This window comes from Plodia interpunctella, chromosome 15, assembly GCF_027563975.2.
Source record: "Plodia interpunctella isolate USDA-ARS_2022_Savannah chromosome 15, ilPloInte3.2, whole genome shotgun sequence".
Classification (NCBI taxonomy): domain Eukaryota; kingdom Metazoa; phylum Arthropoda; class Insecta; order Lepidoptera; family Pyralidae; genus Plodia; species Plodia interpunctella.
The window spans coordinates 2365406-2390726 of NC_071308.1; the positions used below are offsets into that span (position 1 = coordinate 2365406).

The window sequence follows — 25321 nt, forward strand, 5'->3', positions numbered from 1 at the left end:
GGATGGCCCAGGACAGAGATGGTTGGCGGAGACGGAAAGAGGCCTATGCCCAGCAGTGGGTCATGGAGGGCTGCAGATGATGATAATGATGAACACCAATAATATATTTATTAATTACACTCGGTCATTTCTGTCGATTTGTAGCTCTTCATCAGATTATTCTCAGAAATGACTCCATTTGAAGACATAGGGGAGGTTCTAAGGTTCCATATAAATTCTTCCAATTTGTTATTTTGATGACGTCATTAACCTTAAACGTGAGAGATGAATTCTCGCATCAGTTGACCAATCTCCATCGCGTGTCATTACGTTTTTGAATTGGGAGCTGTTATAGTATGGAATTTTATATTCATAATGTATGTTAGAGAGATCTGATCCTAGTAATAGGTTAGGTAATTATGCTAGTAGTTTGTAGCTTTGGTAAATATTACTTAATTTATAAAAGTGAAAAAGTGCCTGTAGGTGAAGGTCCAATTTTTGAATAAATTATTTGTTTCAGATTTTTGATTATGTATAAATAATCAATAAATATATTAGGACAAATCACACAGATTGAGCTAGCCCCAAAGTAAGTTCGAGACTTGTGTTATGGGATACTAACTCAACGATACGACAACGATTTTATAATAAAGATAACATTATGATGATTATTTATTGACTATTCAAAGATGTATTAAGCAAAAAGCGTAATGTACACAATAAAATGTGAAAAGAAAAAAAAATATTTGCAATAGGTAACATTCGAGTGTGGATATAAAACTAGAATTCGACAATCTAAAGTTTGATTAATAATTTAATCAGCTTTGATTTAAAAAAAATGCAATATAAAACTTTGTATCTGCAATTTTAAAAGTATTTTTTTAGATGTACGCATGTCTGTAATAGAATTTCAAGAAGTGTGCCCCCAGACACATTAAAAACTTTAACTTTCAGCTTGACATGAGATCAAAATAGACAGATATTTGACAATTGGACGACCTCGGTGGCGCAGTAGTAAAGTTCTTGTCACTGAACTGAGAGGTCCCGGGTTCGATCCCCGGTCGGGTCATGATGGTAAATGATCTTTTTCTAATTGGCCCGCGTCTTGGATGTTTATCTATATATGTATATGTTATAAAATATAGTATCGTTGGTTTAGCATCCCATAACACAAGTCTCGAACTTACTTTGGGGCTAGCTCAATCTGTGTGATTTGTCCTAATATATTTTATTTATATTTACGTGTACAGAAGAAAATAAAATAAAAACATGTAAAATAATATAAAATAATGGTATCTGCAATCCTAAATATGAACAGTTGTGAATTTAGTTATCAATATCTTTATAAAAATAAGTGTATCTATAACCTTTTGTCTGTAATGCCACTACGGGAACCTTAACACCGACACTATAAGATTTAAAATAGTTTAACTCAAGAGCTGATAAATTGGTATCAGTTGATAAATCGGTCGATAGCCACATGCCACTAGATATTTTCAATAGTGATATTACATTGTAATATTGTAGACGTGCGAAAGTAAAAAAAAAAAGTCAAAATGAGTTGTAAATATTACACAGAAGCAGCTCTCGGGTGGATCTTGAATAACAAAATGATAGTGTTTCTTGGATTGTTGTCATTTTGCCTATTTGTTTCCACATTGGCATTAGCAGGACAGAGAAACAGATATAAGGCGGAAGTTGAAGAACTAAAGTCATCGACTACTGTGGATCCTCCAACTGATGCTACGCCATTACCCCCAACGAATGCTCTAAATCTAGAAGCTCCTTTACCTGAAAAAAATTCTGGTGAAATAACTAATGCAGTAATTGAAAGTGCTTCTCTTATGAAAGATAGCTTTTTAGTTGACGAAGACGCTTACGATGCAAATCCCTTGGAAAAATCGGTTTTTGATTTAAAAGACAGTAAACTGATACAAGTGTTGAATGCGTGAGACTAAATTATAATTAATGATTGAGTGAAGATTGCGTAATGTTTTTTTAGACAATAACTATACAAAGTCTTTCTTTGAGTATTTGTAAAATACAGTTCATTCATAACAGTGCAATTTTATTCATTTATAACTATGCTGATCATATTACAATACTTAAAATTGTTTTTAATGTCAAATGATTGTGTCCAAAGAGACAATTATATTTATTTAAGTAACTTTATTGTTTGAGATAAATAGATGCCATCAAAAACATGCTGTAAAAAACCCAAGCACATTTTTTCTACCGTAAAAAGTTGTGAGATCCATGTTACCAAGTCGAATTATTTATTTAGTCCCACTATAATACTTAAGGCACTTTCTGTTTTAAGTGATTACGCAAGTTATTATCATATCTATTGATATTAAAAATCTTTTAAATAAATAGATCGACTTGGCCATCGCATGAAAACACAATGTATGTTATTACTTCTATCCTTTTTTTTCGAAGTTTCACTATGAGTCAAAATATTTCATGAGTCGTTTGAACTTTGTTTTGTACTTACTAATAATATTTTTAATCAATATGTTATATAATAGATTTGAATTCGAAAGCCATTGTTATTTTATAACATGACAAACTTTACTTTTGTAATGAAGAAATTTTATATCTTGAAAACCAATTTGATTTTGTTTCATTATTCATCATTTTCGTCTTATATTTTGATATTTATTTATTTTACAACTCGACTTAATTTTGTTACATATGTATATGTAATTTTAACATATCTTACTACTAATTACCTTTAGGTAAATAAGCACCTACCTACCTATATATTGTGCATATTTTTATTCATTTTAAAAAACACTTTTTATACCCCACTTGACGCATTTAATAAAATGGAACAAATACTGTAAGTATAAATTAAGACAATGAAAATCTCATCTTATTCCATAGATTTAGAACATCCTAAAACAAAGCAGTCTATTTTGAAAATTGTCTGAAATATATTATCAGTTGTAGAGACATTACCTTGAAATGATCTAGGATCCAAAGATCCCATCACGCAAAGCTAATTTTATATAAAACTCTTGAACAAAATAAATTGTTAGTTAAATCCTAATACTTCAAAACATTTCAATTGCAATGGAACAATATTGGTTAGAATATCTAAGCTACATTATTATAAAACGTTTTATGTTTACAGATTATGAACAAAATAAACCGATACATCGTAATACTTTTAATGTTTCATATGGGTTGATACATTATTAACTTCTACTTTCACCATAGTTTTGTAGCAACGTAGTTTGGAAACGCAACGAAGAATAATTTAGGAAATGAGTCTCGAGGAGTGAAACCTCATGGTGAAATAGGTGTCAAAATGATTCCGTTGGTATTAATAACTAGATTTTGAGTGATTTGTGGATTGGAGCGTTTTTGTGAAACTACGTATTAAAAAAAAAAACTGACGTCACAATACCATTCAATACAAAGTTAGTGTAATAACAGGGTAAGTAAGTGTGTAAACAGTTTTTCGTAGACTTTGTGTGACTTGTTAAATTACAAACTAAGTATAATGATACAAGTATGATAAAAAAAATCCACTTTTTAAAATAATGCTTTCGTATCTGAGATTCTACTAACCATCACTTATGTTGATAAACATATGCTACTTAGATTTTCAACCAAAACTAAAGGCGTTCATTGCTCAATAATAGACGAAAAACAAAAATACATTCAAATAATCATATCTGTAATCCTTGCTTTCAACATTTCCAAATATGTAATCTATAATCTTCTGATAAGTTTATATCAGTTGATAAATCTTTCGATGGCCACATCACTTACCAAAATATATTTTCATTAGTCGAATCGCTTTGCAATATTCTACACGTGAAAAACAATACATCTAGTGCACAAACTGATTCAAAATGGTCAGGTGTAGATATTACACAGAATTAACTCTTGGGTGGATGTTAAACCATAAAATGATAGTGTTTCTTGGATTGTTATCGTTTTGCCTCTTCGTCTCGACTTTATCTATGGCAGCACAAAGAAATAGATACAAAGCAGAAATTGATGAAATTTTATCATCGACTACGGTTGAGCCTCCTACGGTTGAACCTACCACTGAAGTTCCAACAACTGAAGTCACAACTGAAACACCAACTGAAGTTCCAACTGAAACACCAACTGAAGTCCCAACTGAAACACCAACTGAAGTCCCAACTGAAACACCAACTGAAGTCCCAACTGAAACACCAACTGAAGTTACAACTGAGACAACAGTTGAGTCAACAACTGACATAACAATTGAGTCAACAACTGACATAACAACTGAAGACACAGTCCAATCACATGACAACTCCAGTAAGAAAATATCTGATGAAACTAACCTAGAAGTTTGAATTTTAGCACGCCACAGTTAAGGAGGGTGTTACAACGTACGTTGAACTAATTACCGAACAAAGAAAAGCAAGTGCTTTTAATTTAAAAGACAGTATGCTCTTCAAAATTTTGTCTTCACATGCTTAGAATAGAAGTCGTAACGTAGTAACTCCACGTTTGTTTAAGTATATTTCTCTTATTTTTTAAATCTATCGTTGTTGGATTTGATATCAGAATGCTTAGAAGTTAGGGGAGACCTTTCCGCAGCAGTGGAATGAAATAGGTTATTTCTGTGAGTCGTTTTAGGTTTGCATGGTGAGGTTGGTATGGGGCACAGTCATGAGTATATTATATTAGTATTTTTTGATGAAAATATATTTGTATTGTAGTACAATGTAATATTTGATGATATAAGTCATGTAAATGTTTTTTTGCCTGCCATTATTCTAATTTTTAATAGCTACAGATTTCAGTTGCAACATATTTTGTCAAAATTCGAAAAGAAGTGACGTTGAAATATTTATTTACACTTTTTTCTGGAGAATAGACTATTATTTTTGATTTATTAGCAAATTGCTATTATGTGTGGGAAATATTAATAAAAACATTCGATTTATACTAATAAGTAGTATTACTTTTCAATCTACATATTTATCACTGAATTTGGGGACAGTGTAGTAATTTTTATTGTTATTATACAATATGTATAAATGAATACATATTATATAATATATAATTAAATAAACATGATAAAATAAGTTTATTATTGTAATTGAGTTTCTGTTATAGAATAATTTATCAAATTATGTATAATTACATATGAAATTCCTTTCATTTTGGTAAAGCTTTACCAAACAAAATCCAAATCAAATCTTGAATTTAAAAGTTCATTTTTCACGCGAAAATCTGGTTTCGGGGCATTACAGCTCCGTATCCGGATACATACGGGGACAACACGCGAAGATGACATTGGATGACAGAGGATTTCACTAGATCATTAAGGTGAACTGGTAAATACAGGGGGAACAAAAGGATGTGAAAGATCCTTATCTTTCTCTTCTCTGTGTAGAGGTTGTAATGTCTAGCTATTCTGTGGCTAAGCGGATTATTTTATACAGCCGTCACCGCCAACACTCGGCCCTCTAGCGAGACGCCACACAATTAGAATATAAATTGAACTCTTTATATAAATTTTATAATTTGCATTTAAGGGGAAACCTGCCACGATTTTTGTTACGTCTTTAAATTTATCAAAAAGAAGATGTTTAGACTTGAGACAGTATTATATGTAATGCCAATGAAAATATAGATATTGATGTAACTTTTTCATTGTAAATGAAGCGTCTACCATGATTTTGATTTTTTTTAATATTCTAATTACTATTATTATATGTATTTTATATAAAAAGACAATCATTCACACACTTCTGTTTGTCGAAGGCGAGAAAGCCGATATCGAGATAATTGGGAGCTTATCATATTCGATTGAAGATTACCTATCCATGTATAGATATGTTTGTAGATAAAGATTTTGTTTGAATGTTAATATATTCTAGAATATGTAAAAAGTATTACAATTAGATAGCTATTTATAATTAGTAGGGGGAAGTCCCCTAATGGCGGATACATTTTCACAAAATAAAACAAAAACTATTTCGAAAAATTTAACTTTTTTTATTAATTACGTAAGTCAATAAACGTTTAAATCAGCATAAAGTAACTAAAATGTAACCTCTGCATAATTATATTTAAAAACGAAAATTAAACTTTGGAAAAAAAGATCGTTCCTTGAACGTGGTACCCAGGACCTGACAGACTTCGCTTCAAACCCTTAGCACCGACATTTTTAAAATAATCGCCATCGATCACATAATATGTACGTGTATTATGTACGTAATATGAATGTGTATAATATATACAGAACATTCTGGAATATCTGCACATGCTCTATGAGCCTAACCTATGGCAGCTACAGCACTGTATTCAGTCTTCGTTATAGTCCTTTTGATATGTCGAAACGCGACAAAGCTTCTCTCAAACTCAATTCTTTTATTGGAATCAATCGCAATTTGTAAGGTTCTTCTTATTCTTCTCTTCAATTTTGACTTTTTGTTACTTTGCTGACCTGTAAAATAATAAATCAACAATCATAAAAAAAAAGCTATTGATGAGAAAAATACAATTATTTATTATCGTACATTAAGGGACTACTGTGTGTCCAGGATAATACCAACATTCTATGGTGTATACCTAATCTGTATTTAAAATTAACAGAAAATGTGCTTGATTATGAATAATAATGAAACTCTACTTTAATTAACAAATACCTTAAAGTTTTCAATACAGAAATTTCGTTGTAACACTCATCAGAATGACGCTGCGTTTTCTCGCCAACAGCACACATCGACCGCTCCTCTGAGATCGCATCGACCATCACTGACAAACTCCATCTCGCACCCCTTTCTTCCGTATGTGATACGTTCACGCTTCAACTTGTCGAGCTAATACAAGCATCCACTAGGGCACTAGTTGCCGTCCGGCTTTACGGGACTTCCTCCTACTGTTTCATGTAGAAGTGGGTAGGTACCTACTTTTTTCCTTTTCATTGATCTATGATAGATATAGATAATGTAAAGTACTTCCCCGGGAAATATATTTTTCATGAACGATAAAACATAATTGTTATTTATTTGAAATAAAAAAAAATCCATTCTACGTAAATTAAGCCGTCGACATACGAGTATACAAAACTCTATCTTTCTAAGCATCTCATCAGTTCACGTAAGTTATTCTCCTTAACCACCGGTGGCAACATGAACGTCGTTCAGCTAATATGTAATAAATATTCATAGTCATAAGTAGCTTCCACCTATCGAACGTTTACGACTTAACCACTACAACTTGACGCGTCAATCTCAACATCTACAAACACTTTAGAGCCCAAGTAAGCTTGGTCATCTATACATTACCCACGAACGGGATTTCGATACACATTATACGATATTTCAATACCGTATTTATATTTCCTTTGGGAGTCGATCCAAATCTAGGGATGGATGTACGTTTCAGTTGTTTAAAGATGCGTTTTTTATAATACAAGTCGATCAGGGCATAGATCATATTATTTTTGTCTTCATCTCATAAAACATTCACACATAAGAGAAAATATTTTTATATAAAAGAAGGAAAGCTGCGAATTTTTTTCTTTTTTCAACCAATGAATAGGAAACCGTACGAAATATTGCTTTTCGTGTCGATTTATATAGATAATTAATTTTGTATATTTTTTTAAGGATATTGATTATTGTGATAGAAAATAAAAATATTATTTTATGTCCTAAATAATAAATATCAAATCAAAACAATAGTTCAGAAATTAGGCTGTTACAGGCACTTTTTCACGTCATATTCTACCTTTTTTTTTTGTTTACCCAGGGGAATGCTTGTTACGCACTGAGTGTGGGACTCCTGGGCCGCTAGTCGGCCCAGCCTACCCACTAAACCCCTGGGGCGTTTCCATGCTGCCATAATGGGGGACGTCACGGGGTCGCTAGGCATTTCACCGCGACGCTCCCCCGGCCGGCCTTTCGGCCCCGATCTGGGCGGGCAGCAAGCACAAGTGCTAACCACCCGCCCCTTAAGCCAGCGTGGCGCGGACCATCAAGCCCGCTCCGCGTACCAGTCAGAAAGCTGACGGGGGGAGCGGGCATCACCGACACAACACACACAACAACACACACAGGACACACACAAAATCTTAATCTTGGGTGCCACAGGGCACCCAAGTCTGCCCCTGTACGGGCGCAAGAGGCAGGTGACACCCACACATTGCGCCCGATACAGAGGCAGCCACCCTTCGGCCGCAGAGGACAGGGGGATCGTCGAGAGACATACCGACTCTCCTCTTCCCCTGCGGCCCCACCGCACCGTGTTCAGCGCCACGGCCGCGCTGTGGTCGCAGAGGACAAACCCCCGCGACCCCACCTCTGGTCCCCTCTAGTTTCCACATCCAAAGGCTGGTGGCGGGTCACCAGCCAATGGTAGTACTACCTAGGGGACCGTCCACCAGGCCCAGAGCACCCACCAAAGTCTCTGTTCACCGGGGTGGCTGGTTGTGTCAGACCAGCCCCCCCGGTTACTAAGCCCCACCATCGCGACAAGATGGGAACCCGTCGGGGGGGACGTCATATTCTACCTAGTCTAAGTAAATTAAATACTATTCACCAAAGCTAAAAACTACTATCATTTCGGAACGACCATTGCTGAGAAATGCCGAAACTTGTTTAAACAGTGTTGGTCCCTATCATGCCAGAAGGGCTTACCATTTTTTAAATGTAAATTTATATTTTTTTTCTCAGTATTTTTTCTCAGCTTTTCGTTAAACGCATTATTTTACTTTCTTTATTTCTCACTACTTTATCTTCTTACAATCTGTATACTTTTCTGATTATGTATTTACTTTATTGTGTACTTACATTGTTATATTTATATTTTTTTCTCGGTAAATAACATTAAATACATAATGTAAGAAGATAAAATAGTGAGAAATAAAGAAAGTAAAAGTATGCGTTTATCGAAAGGCTTCAATGGAAGTTGTTTTGACATAATAGCGGGAAGTTTGGCAGTTAGTGGGCCTAGATATTTCGGGGATGGTACAAGTAATAGACTTTTAGATTCTTGGTTGTAAAATCACAACAGAGTCTTCAAAATTTTAAGTTTTTTGATTTACGTTCACCCCGACCTTCGCGTCTTCACAACCCCGAACGCAACGCAACCGGGTATATACAAAGAAGAGAGTGACGGAGACTGTTTCGACATTTTTTTCTTGACGACGACCTCGGTGGCGCAGTGATAAAGTGCTTGCCTCTGAACCGAGAGGTCCCGGGTTCGAACCCCGGTCGGGTCATGATGAAAAATGATCTTTTTCTGATTGGCCCGGGTCTTGGATGTTTATCTATATATGTATTTGTTATAAAATATAGTATCGTTGAGTTAGTATCCATACACAAGACACAAGTCTCAACCTTACTTTGGGGTTAGCTCAATCTGTGTGATTTTTCTTAATATATTTATTTATTTATTCTTTACGCTCAAGCTTGCAAGTTAAGTCTTACTCCCGGTCCCACCTGCCCTACGTACGTATTACGGTCCCCGCTCTTACTGGCCTTGTCCTAATGACCAAAGTTTCAGTGTTGCCAACTTAATACACACGAAATTGCCCTAACAGGTACGATATGAGGCTGCCTAATGGCGAAGGTGGTTTTAAAGTGTGGCTTCCAATCTAAGTTTCAAGCTTTGTATCGATTTGTGTTTCGGTTGCCGAGTGGGTGACATCTGTGACTTCTACGCAGATCTACACATGCTAAGCGATACGGTTCGATCGGTTTCATGCATTTTTTTCACATAAAAAAAATAAATAAATATATTAGGACAAATCACACAGATGTAGCTAGCCCCAAAGTAAGTTTCGAGACTTATGTTATGGGATACTAACTCAAGGATACTATATTTTATAATAAATACATATTTAAATAAACATCCAAGACCCGGGCCAATCAGAAAAAGATCATTTTCCATCGTGACCCGACCGGGGATCGAACCCGGGACCTCTCAGTTCAGAGGCAAGCACTTTACCACTGCGCCACCGAGGTCGTCGTTATTAAAATATTTTAGGTTCACGCACATGAATCTTCTTTCGAGCTAGTCTGACAGAAAACATCAAAAACAAGATTTTGTTTTTTGCTGTCGTGCGTGAAATAGGACAGTAATAGATAGAATAGTAATGAACAAAATGGCCAACCACCGCAAGACGCGTGACGACCACGACCCTCAGCCATGAGGAATACAACCATGAAGTTTATGAATTACTTAGATTGCATATTTATCTATTTAGACATAATATAAAGCAAAGTTGCTTCCTGATATCTGCTTGTCCAAATACATGCTTAGATCATTAAAACTACGCAACGGATTTTGATGTGGACCGCTAGTTTACTACAAAATTCACCAAAACTTTTGTGCTGTTTCTGAAAAATGACAATTATAACGACAATTATATATATTTCACGACCTCGGTGGCGAAGTGGTAAAGTGCTTGCCTCTGAACCGAGAGGTCCCTTGTTCGATCCCCGGTCGGGTCATGATGGAAAATGATCTTTTTCTAATTGGCCTGGGTCTTGGATGTTTATCTATAAATGTATATGTTATAAAATATAGTATCGTTGAGTTAGTATCCCATAACACAAGTCTAGAGCTTTCTTTGGGACTAGCTCAATCTGTGTGATTTGTCCTAATATATGTATTTATATTTATTATTATTATTATAACAAGAGTTTGTTTAATCCACCGAAATTGTTTCTAAATTCGCCACTTTTACTTCGAGATCTGTGCAGTAATGTGACAGACAATAAATTATTCTATTCCTTAAACTATAAAAGATATAAATATTGAAGTAATTCGAGTAATCGCTGAGGTATCGAGCGACCCCGTTGGAATATAGTGAATCGTTTTACTCGATCAAATATATTTTTACGTCCATACATCATTCGAACATAGCTAAAGCCTTTATCAATCTGAAAGTGTGTTTGCGAGAGCATGTTTGTATGCTATATTGTGTTTTTTGTGTGCAAACTTGTTTACTGACTAATATTTTGTGCTTTTTAGGATGTCAATAAATCTCAATTAGTGAAATATTTTCGGTTCACGTACTTGAACATAGATTATGGCATCTTTTGGTTGCAGTATAAAATTTCATTTTATATCCTTCCAGGGATGTTGCGACTGAGGGATAAAAAGCTTTGACAATTTATCGACAGCATTCCCATAGAAGGTAGCCCTCAGGCAGTGGCCGTAAAATCTGCTGATTCTGAAAAAAAAAAACGTTTTATTACACATTACGCACGGCTCCTGGAATATAACCGGGAATAATCAAGGATAAGAAAAAGGAATTGCCGTTGGGTGTTGACAATGATATGATGTTAAGTAAATACGATGTTAAATAAATAAATACGTATTTACACCAATTTATCCTGTGACTTAAAATGTAATACTAACAATTTTTATCGAAAAATAAAATGTACTTACATTATTTGGTTTGAAGTTGCGTTTCATTTTATTTTCTTTTCAATTCAAAACTATAAGCACCACATAAACATTTTTTCAAACAACTGTGAAACATTATTGTACGTATTTATGTTACTTCTTACATCAGTAATAAAGAGGCAAACGCTACGACCCGCGCAGTCTACGACGTAGCTGTGTGCTACGACTGTGGCTACGACAAACCAGTTTGCTACGAAACGCGTATCCGAGCGGTCGCGTCGGCTACGCAGTTACTCGACATCGAAATTCGACTTGTTGCGATGTTTTTTCAATTTAAAAATAAAATAGATTCCAGTTCTTTTGTCTTTGGAAAATAATTAAAGGTGGACATTTAAGTGGACTATGAATATTTAATAAAGACTGTCAACAAGCACGGAAGTAACATTTTGTATTCAATATATCTCTGCTGTATAAATAAAATAAATTACACTCCTGTTAATTAAACTGCTAGCAAAGGTTTGACTATTCATACAATGATATGTAACGTGATAAATAAATTGAACTGTCTTGTAGTAATAGTCATTGAGTTATGAAAAAATTGCGTGTAAGAAATACTATTCACTTGACCTGTAAATAACATATTATATACTTACATAAAGTTTTTATTCTGATTAATAATAAAAACAATAACGAAAAAATAAACGTACGTTTAGATACAAGTCCAGGAACGTGTTATGAAGCGGACATAGACAAAAATGGAACAGTGCTAATGGCCGGGTGGAATGGACGAAATGTGAATGAAAATGTACAGTTTTGGGGCCGCAGTGAATAGTTGATGAGGCGGGATGAAGATTGTGAGGACTTGTTTTTGGTCCTTGCTGCAGGCTCTTGCACTCTTACCAACCATGGCCCAGAAAGGTAAGCCCGTTTATTTGTATAATTATTTACTTTCTACACCCCAGAGTTGGATTCTATGGGAATTTCGGGATAAAAAAATTATAACGTAAGTGCTAACCCTTCCACGTCCAGTTTCGTCCAGTTTAAATGTAGTATACGGAAAGAGTACTATTAATAGTACTCTATCCGTTTATTAAATTTTATCGAAATCAGTTCGTTTAGCGTGATTAAGCAACAAACTTCCATGCGCACATTCAAACTTTCGAATTTATTTAATGTATTTTGGTGGACAGCGGTTATCTACTTCGTCCTGACACCATGTCATTTTTGTATAACAACCTTGATAGCTTAAAAGAAACAATATCGAATATTCAACATTAAATGGTTAATTTTTTATGCAGACTTCGGGGCATCGCAATAAAAAATAGCACCGGACACATGAGAGGATGAGAGATTATATTCTAGCTTTTGACCGCGGTTTCGCACGGCTTCACTGCGAAAGCGGAACGCAAACTTTCACCCCTCATTTTAGTCAATTGGGGGTTGATTTTTGAAAAAAATCTACCCTATGTTTGAACGGGAGCCTTTAACTTTCATCAAAATCAGACGTGAAAGCGGGAGAGTCAGAGAGACAGATAGACAGACTTTCGCATTTATAATACCTATTAATATGGATTATAAATTCTATAAATACAATAAAAATCATGGCTGTCCTAGACATTACACTCTATGTAACCCAGTAAATTATTTACGTTGTCATTTAGTACAATCATCAAGAAATAAAAGACAAGATAAAATTCGTGACGTAAAATCTATGGCACGAAACAGAGTAGAATGGAAAGGACTCCATCAACAAGAACCTCGTTCTTATATTGATTCATTGAATACAATCATCATTTCCATGATGAAAATATATTATTACTAGCTACGCACCGGGGCTTCACTCCCGTGGGACTTTTGGGATAAAATTGCCCTATGTGTAATTCCAGGTTATTTATACCTGTACAACAAACAAACACGTGTATGTTTGTGTTATACACTCCTAACAAACTTTCACATTTATGATATATAAGTAGGAAGGATATAAAACGAATACTATATTTAATGTTATAAGAATTTACTTGATCGAATAGCCCCTATTAGGCTATAAACATTTTTAGTTTAAATCAACGATCGCGGTTTAAATAAAATAGTTTTATATTAATGTGTCTATTTAAAGGATGCCTTGAGTTTGAAACAGAAAACTCTCACATCATCAAACCAGAAAATTTGATTCGACTGCGATTGCACAACCGACCACCCGCCTCTCTCTTTAGGAGTGCTATTGTCTTTCGTCCGCTGCCAAGGTTTTGTGTTCTTTAGTCTCCTGGTATACCATCCATGGGAGAGTATACTGAGGTCCTAGAGTGGAACCTTACAACAATCTCTCGAAGAAAGTAAAGGAATTTGTTTTCAGTTTCTTCGTTTAATTAACTTCCCATTGGCAGCGACAAAGTACTTAATTGTTCAAAAGTTGAATCTCGTAACTTGTTACTTTAGGGAAAACTATTTTAGTAACAATATACAATTACTTTACAAATCATACTAATCCCGATATTTGCAATGATTTATTTCCCGTTGGAATTTTGGTATAAAAAGTACCCTATTTTATTCCAGGTCATACCAGGTTCTATTCAGATCTGTTTTGTTCAGGTTCAGTAGATTTCGCGTGAAAAAGTAAAAAACATACACACACATGTGTGTATGTATGTTTGTATGTAAGGATATATGTATATCCTCACAACTTTTGAATTTATAATATTTGGCAGCCTATTGCCCACCGTAGGAAACCAACTTGTGTCAAATAGAAAAGGCAATGGCAAACCACTCCATTAATAGTGCCAAGAAATTCGTTGCGCGTAATGACCACGACATGAGGAAATACGACTATGAATATGATAATAAACTAGAACTTAACCTAAATCAAACAAAATTAGATTGTAATATGTTTATTGAATCTACATACTTAAAAAAAATACTTTAAATAAATATGCACAATGGCGTATTTATCACAGGAAGGGATCTCTTCCAGTCAATCGATATCTAAAATAGTGCTTCACAGTGCTTTCACGTCGTATATTACATAATATTTATCAATGCAAAAATCTACTATGAATAAGGAAAGACCTGAAAAGAAATGCTGAAGAAACTCATTTGAACAGTGTTGGTCTCTATTATGCCAGAAGCGCTTACCATGAAAAATAATTAAAAGGACGTGAATCTGTACAATACCACAAAAATAAATATTAGTATTTGGGTCTAACAGGAAAAAAAAACATGCGCCGAAACTAGAGAAAGAAATTAAATGTTATAAATATAACACACTAGATTTTGCCCGAGGCTTTGCTCGCGTTAATTTTCCGCGATGAAAGGTATACCATATGTTCATCTCTATACCTCAAACTAGATGTGTACAAAATTTCAAGAATATTGGTTGAGTAGATAAAGAGTGAATAGGTAACAACAAACAAACTTACTTTCGCATTTATAATATTAGTTACGATATCGCTTTCGATTATCATATTCCTCCTTTTTGCGAAGTGGGTTAACAAAGCAAACTGGCATTTAGCAGAGAACCGAAACAAAATCGTGCCAAAAATCAATTTGCGTACAAGCTCGTTGCGGCTGAGTTTTGCCGACTGAGTTTTTGCATAACATAGCACAGTGAGCCGAATTCATTTCCTGGTTACCGGCGAATTCCCGTTACTAATGTCAGATTTTGGGTACAGATAAATGATAAAAGGAGATATTGTACTGTATATATTGTACTGTATATTGACGACTTCGGTGGCGCAGTGGTAAAGTACTTGCCTCTGAACCGAGAGTGCCAGGGTTCAAACCCCGGTCGGAGCATGATGGAAAATGGTCTTTTTTTGATTGGCACGGCTCTTGGATGTTTATCTATATATGTATTTGTTATAAAATATATAGCATCGTTGCGTTATAGTATCCTATAACACAAGTCTCGAACTTACTATGGGGCTAGCTCAATCTGTGTGATTTGTTCTCATATAATATATTTATATATAGCTTTTACTCCGGGAATTTCAGGATCCTTATAGATTATAGGATCGAAACGGAAGCCTTTTCCTGGGATAGACAAAGCTAATCAATTATAACGTATAGTCAGTCTTTATTATGTTTGTAGGTATGTATGATTCATAGGAAGAATTGACCATTGATAGGCCGATAGTATCAGATAGGGAAATTCGTGATATAAACTGAATTCTAAGGCTTGTATCCCCATTTGCTCATAGTAACTGTTAGCCCATAATGTAACACAGAACAGAACAGAGCATTAAAAGTTGTGTTTCACAAGGTTTGGATAGTAACTAACTGAAAAATAACTACAGAATAAATATGAATAAACTTATTTCCCAGTCACCACTATATAACACTTGTGAAACATAATTAATGATATTCTAGTATATGTATACGATATGAAAAAGAAACCACGAGATTATCTTTTCCGTCATCATGTTTTGGGACCAATTATGGTAGGTAGGTATGCGCTTTCTAAATGGACCTCTAATGTCGTGGTTAAGCCTTTTCCTGTATCGATGGTATCCTGCTTGTACTTAATTTTATTTGGATGATTAAAGAGTGAGAGGTTATATTTATCTATACTATTTGAGATCTCTCTCTTTCATGAGAGGTTTGCCGGTTCTTCCGCAGCCGTTGAGCGTTGGAGTCTAGGGTACGATTTCTACTGTATTTACTTTTTCGTCTCCACTTCGCATGGTCGTCGACATCCTTACGAGTGATTCTCAGACCATTGGCACGTATAATATGTCCTTGACGACATCAAGCCAGCATTTCTTGGGTTCGCCTTTTTTTATCTATGGGTTTGCCCCTACTATTAAGATCATTGCGTGTATCTAAGAAATTCCTCTTTTTAGCTAATTGCAACAAAGTAATCATTAGTTTTTCTTGTATGTTTGTATGTAAATTACTTTTTTAAATTCTGTTTAATGAATATTTAGAGGCTTTTCACTTCCATTATGTATATTTTTTCTATAATCTGAGTGCTATCATCACAATCGCCACAACGGTTTAGATGTGAAAGCGTGACAGACAAACAGACCTTCGTATTTATAATATTAGTAGTATGTAACTAAGTCCTGTGTTACCTTAAATTTTGACAACAAGAAAAAGTGCCACGAATAAAGTAATTTCAAATAACAAAAGTCAGCATTCACCACGGCACATTAGCTACAGACGTACGATATTCGTTCTTTGCAACATTCCCGCCATTTTGAACGATATTAGCATTCGGTGACAGGTGGCTACTGGCGCCGCGCGTGACATTTTTTTTTACTATTTTCACGTTTTTAGTTTGGCATTTTATGTAAGTTTTATAGCTGTTTTAGTGTTGTTCCATTTTGCGCCACGGATTGGCGTTCCGTTTGAGTTGCTCGTTGTTATTAATGCTATTTTATTGTTTTAGTTTGGACAGGGAAAATGTTATCTGGGAAAACTACACAATAATCCAAGTAAATCAGTCTATAGGTATCTTGTATTCAGTTTTATTGGCATTGAAATCTTTGGCATTGAAATGGCAACAAATTATACGGAAAATTGGAACTAAGCATAAAAAAATCTTTTGTTTTATTTATGTAAATTAACTAATAAAAGATCTAAGTAAATATGAACTAAACTTATATAATAAATATACTATGCAAAGTACTTATTTAATTTAATTAAACACAATTTTCCTGTTCGAGAACTTGCAAAGGAAACTAACTAAAATCAACACGAAGCTAGCTGGATTAAACCAGATATTTCCGGAATTTCTTACAGTTAAATTAACTCTATCCTTTTGTGAAACCTTTCTAATATTACGCGCATATAATATTAATTCCAACTTGCTGAATATAATCATAATCTTTTATGTATATAAAAGATTATTATAATAGACTGTGAGCATATCTAGTAGTTAAAAAGAGTAGCTTTTATTTATATATCATCTACTTCGTGTATGTTCCGTTATGCAATTTTTACACAAATTCAAATTTCTTTAAAGTAAGTACAATTATTAGTCCACACTGGAATTCGAATCCAGGAGCAGGAGTGGTGACCACTACGCTATTGAGGTGGTTAGAAATATAGAAGATGGTAACCCTTTCAATGATCTAATTACTGGCATATGATATCCTCAATTTAATAGTCTATTTGGTGCTTTGTGTGTCTATGTTTTTTACACAAATTCAATTTATTTCAACTTAACATACATATTGATGTCAAAACTACTACCAACTTTCAATCGTTGGTTCTGTTATCGATACTATAGCTTTTTCTCAAACTATCGATAGCCATCAATAGTATCGACGCTATCGATAGTTGTAGACTGGTAGAATTGTAGATTGATAGACTGTCTAACGGCAACAGATCTACTTTGTTTTAGAACTATGGCCAACATGGTAGTCATTCACATCAATTTATATTTGTCACAGACACTAAACGTCAAACTGTCAGAACGTCCATTATAATGTCAATTAAAGTCTGCCGATAGTTATTTGTCCAAAATGTAGATATTGTAATATCTAAGCATGTATTATTACCACATGTTAAGGGCAGTAGTTTTGTACTTAAATAAATATCCACCTCAGTTTCCCATAGCTTGTGTTAGACCGCGGGTCATTATTAATATTTTTTCCAAATGTAATCTAAATCAGCCCAGCGTTTAAATACCTAGTAATTCCCTCATCTAGCTGATGTTGTATTGAGGAATCATCGAGATATATCGATTATTCATGCACCCATCAAAAACTGCTATACTCGGTAATAGTATAGAGTATGTATGGCACCGAAAATTTATAACAAAATTCCAAATCAATATAAAAGCTTTAACTTAAATCTATTTCAAAAGCATCTCGAGTCTTTATTAACTGATAAATGTTATTATACTTTAAATTATTTCTTTAATGACAGAATTTAGTGCTAGTATACATTATAATTCTTTTTTTTTGTTATTTGTAGTGAATAGCACGCTCCTCTTTATTTATTTATATTTTTTTTTTTTTATTTTATTTCACATATAAAGAACAAATATATATAGTACATAATATAAGAACACTGACAAAAACCACAGAGGTTTGTCCACAGTGAGCATCAACGTCAGCAGTAGTATAAAATATTTTGTATTAATCACTTAACAGTAATATAGGAACCACGTACGTAGACCATTTTAAACATTTGCATACCTATATTCGGTAAAACATGTAGGTAGGTTTAATTTATTATAACATCAATTTGTATATTTGTACTCATGTTTTTGGCAATTAAATATGTTCTTTCTTTCTAGTAGACTCCTACGCGTGACTTAAAAACAGATTTTCGCATTTATAATGTTAGTAGGTACAATATGAATTACCTAACTATTTAAATTTTATTTTATTCAGAGATATATCTCACTTTCACCTGAGCTTTCTCCCTATTGTATACATGGATGTGACGCTCCGAAGCCTCCGTCCGTATAAAATAAATATCTATAAATTTTGAATATTCAGCAGTAGTTTTACGACCGGCGTCCTATTAACCCTGTTTTGGAATACCGTGGTTGCCTATCGGCTGTGTTGCTGGGGCATTATTGTCCCTTAGTCGCCTCGTACAACATCCATGGGAGAATATGGAATGGCTGTATTCTAGGACCGGTTTATAGGTAAAATATGACCAAGATTTCTTTGCAAAGGAATTAACATTTTGTTTGTTATTTTTTCACATATTTTTTTTACTAAAAAACCAATCTCCTTGAAAATTGACTTACACATAGTCAGAAGTACTGAGAAGGACAAAGGGTAACTTTGGTACTGTTTATGGAACTTTAAGCAGGTAAAGTCACGGGCAAAAGCTGATAAGAAATTAATGTGTTGGAACAGCTAATCAGGCAATAACCATTCACGATTTTAACCTTTTGACTCCGGTCACTCAAGCAACTAAGTTCAGTCAGATATTACTAAGTACCCACCTGACATAATTTTCAACTTAAACTTAGGACCGATAACAAAGAGAATAGCTTCTAAGTTATCAAGTTTGCCAGACAACTTTCAACCTAATCCCAAAGTTATTAAAATCGATGATTTCAATCTAATAATGTTAATGGCATTTTGACTATGTTTCAAATTGGTGGTTTCTGTTACAAGATACTAAATTAATTACATTTATTTGTTACAATTTTTAGTGGGCCTTTCTGTCAGTTTGTTACTTTGTTACGGCTAAATCATTGGACTGCTAGAAGAAACAAAATCTATTATAATAGGCCATCTTTTTGGAATAAATAAAAAAAAGTTACCCTCCAAAAGATAGACACTTTATATAAATGAACAAGCTTTTTCCCGAGGCTTCGCCTATTTGAATGTCCCTTATAAAAACAATCTTAGTCATTTTATCGCGTATTCTGTAGGACTGGTAAAATTTATTAGATTAGTATTGTCTGTTCACGACGATTTCCGCTTCGTTTTCTTTTATGTTTCTCATCGCGGTTCACGTAATATATCTAATACCGTTTCCCGCAATGCATTATCCTGTTTCTCGCTATGTGTCAATCTGCGTGATCTTCTTCTTCATAGTCGTTACGTGGAATTAAACACATACAACAACTCTCTTGACATTAGTAATGGAGTAGTTTGCCTTTGCCTTCTCCATTTCACGCAACAAGTTAATAATCAACCAGTGTGCAGGTTTCCTCACGATGTTTTCCTTCACCGGAAGCAAGTGAAGCTCGATGTACGAACGAGTAGGATTCGAACCTGGGACCTTTCGATCCACAGGCGGGCGTCTTAAGCTTTACACCACCACCGCTTAGGATCACCTAATATATGTGTATATCAATACATGTTATATTCTTAAGTCGCTCCCACACCACCATTGAAGACTGGCGACGTGCTTCTCGATATTGAATCTCTGTTGTAGATGCCAAGTGTATAGATATAGCCAAATACTAGTCCTTACATCCTTACACATTATAAAAATAAATCCAGCTTGTCATGACGCGTACATTCGTACGCGATAAACTCAAAAACTACCGCGCGGATTTTCACACGATTTTCACCAATTGATAGTGTGATTCTTGAGAAAGGTTTACATGTATAATTTATGAGGGTTTTAACCGAGCGAAGCCGAGACAGCTCGCTAGTTTATACAATAAATTTATGATATCTCCAGCTACCAGCCAAGAAATTCTCTGAATCCTGACTAACCCTCCCAATCTATGTAAATGATGTTTAACTTTCGTAGCTGTCATAACACAGCCTAAACCACTTACATACAAAGTTAGATTGTAGTTATTCAAAACTGTAACGTGGCAAGGAAGCCAATTTCAGGATAAATCGTGTTGAAATAAAGCAATCACAACGTTGAAATAGAAATCTGAGTTTGGTTTGTGAAAACTCCTGTCTAACCTGTCCTAAGTGAGCGACAAATGTATGGCAAAGTAGCGAGATGCTGCGTGGTGCGTCAATATTAAATATGTATGTATCTATTTGTGGCATATGTTGTCACTGTATCTATCATACACGCTAAGGGTTAGCGTCTTTATTGAATCATGATGATGAACAATGTTTCTATGCGACACGATGCGTTATGACAATAAACGCGTTGTAGATTGTTTTTGACTGTACAGACAAGAAGTACTTGTAAGACTCATATTTGCTAATCGAGGTCTTTGAAGAAAATAATGCGGTGAAATTTATTGCGCCGCTGCTTCTTCATCTGCGCTTTGAAAGTCGGCAGTAGACTTAGTTTTGAGTAAATTTTTGATTCAATAAGTAAAGTCCTAAGTTGGATGAAGAATTTTGATTTGACGTGATCGCGTCGCATCGCATCATTTTGTCTCAATGAGGCTAACGTCTAAGAGTGGCATAGCTCGTGATAGCATTGTGATAAATACTGTGTGCTAGGTATGTACTAGGTGATAGGTATATCTATACTTGCATGCATCTACGCGTTTACAAATTAGCTGATTAAAATTATATCTTATCCAAGCCTAGCAAAGTATCTTAATCAGATAAATGTTAAATATATATATATATATATATATATATATATATATATATATATATATATATATATATATAAGGAAAGACTGTGTGCCCCAGCAGTAATGTTTAAATGGCTGATGTTGATAAGATTAATTTTAACGAAACTTTTTCTCCTGTTCCAGATTCCCAATTGACTACGAAGAAATTTTCCGAAGACCCGGAGTTTGAGAGGCCGATAGGGAACCACACGTTCTTCGTGGGAAGAGAGGCGGTATTAGGTTGTGCTGTGTCTAACTTAGGGAAACACAAAGTGAGTAATATTTTTAACCCCCGACGCAAAAAGAGGAATGTTATAAGTTTAACGTGTCTGTCTGTGTATCTGTCTGTGGCATCGTAGCTCCTAAAGGGATGAACCGGTTTTCGTTTACTTTTTTTGTGTCATAGATAATTTTATCTCTAGTGTTCTTAGCCATGTTTAATGAAAATCGGTTCAGCTGTTGAAAAGTTGTAGCGAAATGAATATTGAAAATAGTTTTTTTTTAATTTGTCTAACAAATAAACTTGCTGTAGCTTTATCTACCAGAAGAATATAAGTACATATGAGTAAACAACTCTTGTTGTGGTTCGACTAGAATAGGGGCACCATGATCAACTAACAACAACCTTGGCTGTGACCTACCAAATCGTAGGTCATAGATGGCCAATCTTCTAACTTAAGCTCCTCAAAATCGCTCCTTAGCGGAAATATTCCACGACTCACACTTTCCTATCTAAAAAACCAGCACTTATTTAAATCGTCGGAGACGTAGGTACCTATTGAAACTTCCCAGCTCGACATTATTACGTCATTTATAACTTTTTCTCGAAAGAAATTCGAGACTCCGAAGTTTATGTACTCCCCTGGAATACCTTTGCGGTACAGTCTGCCACAGAGAAATCTGACCCCCTAAGAGATGGTGTTCAAATCGCGAGGGGGTCAGATTTCTCTGTGGTAGACTGTACAGTCAACAGAACTTGCAACTACCCATGTTAATTGCAGAGTCGCTATTCAAATTCAAATATTTTTCAACTTACTATATTATCATATAACTTGGTTGTCAAAATTATTACTTAAAACTAAATCTGGTGCCGAAATTGATCGGAATTTCCATTGTTTGGACGAAGCTTGTTGCGAACTTAAAAAATATAGAAAATCTTTATTTCAATTTAACGATCATAAACATCATGTAATCATGTAAAAAAATACTAAAAACTATTCTACTGCCGATTCCCAAAGCGCAGGTACTTCACGTGTAGTGTTATTGCTTACACTAGTGTCACAATTTATTGTAGTCGCCTAAAGACATCTGACATGACTTTACTACGGCCATTAGGTGGCAATTAGTCTCACACTAGTGAACTAAACTGCCAAACAGTGTGCGATGTATCCTCACGATGTTTTCCTTTGCCAGAAGCAAGTGGTGGTCTATGAATACTATACTATATAAATTGTCTATTATACTATATACAATACATATATTATAATTAAAATTATATATAAATGTGGCGTTCCAAGCAAAAGGATACCACTGAGCAGATTCTAGTTTCATTAAACTTTTTAGCGATTTAAATTTATTTTATTGCAACATGCAAAGGCCTATTCGTTTTCATACAATAAATATCTCTAAATCATGTACACATCGTGAGAAAATTGCAACGCAGAAAATTGTTTAGTAACTAGAACTCCTGGCTATTACAGTTTAAACTTTCAATGTCTGTGTCTCAACAACTTGAAGTGGGAACTTTGATTTTTTTTTCCAATAAATATAAATAAAATTAATTGTTTTTTTATTCTATCTGATCAACCAACTATTTAACTATCTAAATACCGCCAACTATCCAAGCGTTTAGGTACCACTTGGGTGGTATTGAGTTAACCACCCAAGTGGTACCTAAACGCTTGGAACGCCACAAATAACTACCTACTTCCATCTAATTATATTGTCGACTGTACGTCCTCCGGATACGTGTAAAGAAAATTCGGAATTGTTCGAAAGCTTGCGTCGGCGAAATTTCTCTTTTGTGGACGTTTTAATTTGTAATTGAGTAAATAAAAGTTTTTGTTCTCGTCTCAAAGACTATACATAGTCTTTGAGACCAAAAATCTTGTGTTATATTTTTAGACTAAAAAGTTTTGATTCGATTTTTATGTAGGCTTTGAAGCGGTTGTTAACATTTTAAGACTTTGCAGTAAATTGCTTTAATTTAGACCATTATTTTCATTCTTTCTTTTGTATCGTGTGTGTTATTTGTGGGTCATTCTCAAAACTGCGACACGATTGAAAAAAAAAAATCTTACACTGATTTATGTCACTTTATTCATGAGAATCATTAATATAGACCTATAAACAGTATTTTAAAAATGGTAACCGAGCATGAGATATAATAGGTATTGAGAAAATTTAAAAATTAGAAAATGCATGTCCATGGTGCCGAACTGTAACCACGGAGCTTCGCATGGAGTAGATTTTTGTCCACGGAGTAAACTTGTGACTGACGATATTGACGAATAAATGAAAAATATACAAACATTTTGGAATAATAAACATTTAATATTACTAGAAAAAATAGTAACATTATTCAGGAACATAACTGAGATCAAGTTTCTTTCACAAATCACAATAAAACTTATAAAAACCTTTGGAGAAACAGTAATTTTTTTTAAAGAACACAACTAAGATAAAGTTTCATTCAAAAATCTCAATAAAACTTATAAAAAACTTTGGAAATACAGTAATATTATTTAGGAACTTAACTAAGATCAAGTTTCTTTCAAAATCTCAATAAAACTTATAAATATCTTTGGAAAAACAGTAACATAATACTATAACTGAGGTCAAGTTTCTTAAAAAATCACAATAAAAGTTATAAAAAAATTGCTTTAACAAGTAATTAAAAAATATTATCGTAATCATCATCATCATCAAAGAAATTTTTATATTTATTATTATTGTTTCCAGAAGGCACATCTTTAGGCATTTCAGTATTTATATTTGCATTATCTATCATGACATCACTATTATTATTAGAAATATCTTTCAAAACCGACTCTTCATACTCGCTGTCGCTATCATTTGTGGAAAACTTTGTGATTCGGTGCTTAAAAGCCATTTTTTTTCGAGAAATGCTTCCAACTTGTTCTACATCTTCGCTATCACTACTATTAGTTATATCAAACATTATTCGGCATCTAGGTCCCTTGTAAATCTCAGGTTCTTCCATTTGCCCTATGAATTGTAACATCTGATCATCATCATCTAAATTTTTTGGAATGTCTGTATCTTTTTGGTATACATATTTTCCGATACCGTAGCGTTGGCAATCTTTCTCACATTTAAGACAGCTTAGTCTTCGCAAACAAATTGTATTTGGTTCAGAAATGTTCCACTGAATTTGGTGGACACGCATTGTGTTTTTTATCGTTTTTAGCTCTGGTATTTTAGACAAAAGTTCATCGGCAACGCTAATTTCTTCTTCTTTTACTAAAAATACGTCTACTTTTGTTTCTACTGCAGTGAGGGTTTTGTATAATGCCTCTAGATCTTCAATATCTTTTCCGAGAGCAACATGACGATCAGCCGTCCTTTTCACGTAAGCACCTATCCCATCTGGGGCACCCTTTCCATGCCCCGCTTCATGGAAATGCCAGCTAGCTTTTTGCAAGCTGTAGTGTTCTACTAAATGATTTGCAAATAAATAGAACATTTTTTTATTACGGTACTGGGTAGATGGACTGTCTGTTAGGATGTGCAAAATATTTATTGGAGTAAATACTAAAAGGCGAGATAATATTCCTTTGAGATGAGCAAATACTGCACATGCATCATGCCTAAGGGATTCGGACAAACTGCAGAACGATTTTGCTACAATATCACCAGTTGTAGGTGATTTATGGTAAGTCACAACTGTGTGTAAAGTAATTTGCTGGCGAGAAGCGCCAAAATGCACAGACTGTATCTCTTTACTGTATTTACACATGTAATTCTCTGAAAAGTCCATGTGAATGAGAACTTCCCCATCTTGGAGTT

At 34.4% G+C, this 25321-nt stretch overlaps 2 protein-coding genes across 2 annotated transcripts in view; both read left to right on the forward strand.

Annotated features, from left to right (window-relative positions):
* The first annotated feature begins 1479 nt into the window (after positions 1-1479).
* LOC128676072 (uncharacterized) lies at positions 1480-5652 on the forward strand. Its single transcript, XM_053756012.2, has 2 exons — positions 1480-1927; positions 3836-5652. Exons 1-2 carry the CDS (start codon positions 1536-1538, stop codon positions 4317-4319), a joined length of 876 nt encoding a protein of 291 aa, XP_053611987.1. The 5' UTR covers positions 1480-1535; the 3' UTR covers positions 4320-5652.
* A 5956-nt stretch (positions 5653-11608) lies between these two features.
* LOC128675841 (limbic system-associated membrane protein-like) overlaps positions 11609-25321 on the forward strand; it is a 45489-nt gene continuing 31776 nt past the window's right edge. The window contains exons 1-2 of the mRNA XM_053755545.1: positions 11609-12258; positions 21437-21564. Of these exons, the coding sequence (XP_053611520.1) occupies positions 12186-12258; positions 21437-21564 (201 nt within the window). The 5' untranslated portion in view covers positions 11609-12185. The remainder of the gene's footprint in view (positions 12259-21436; positions 21565-25321) is intronic.

Bases quoted from the DNA above. Each gene is read 5' to 3' on its own strand.
- LOC128676072 (XM_053756012.2), top strand. From the start codon at position 1,536: ATGAGTTGTAAATATTACACAGAAGCAGCTCTCGGGTGGATCTTGAAT. The intron at 1,928-3,835 runs GTGAGACTAAAT...GTGCACAAACTG, and splicing joins CTGATACAAGTGTTGAATGC to ATTCAAAATGGTCAGGTGTA.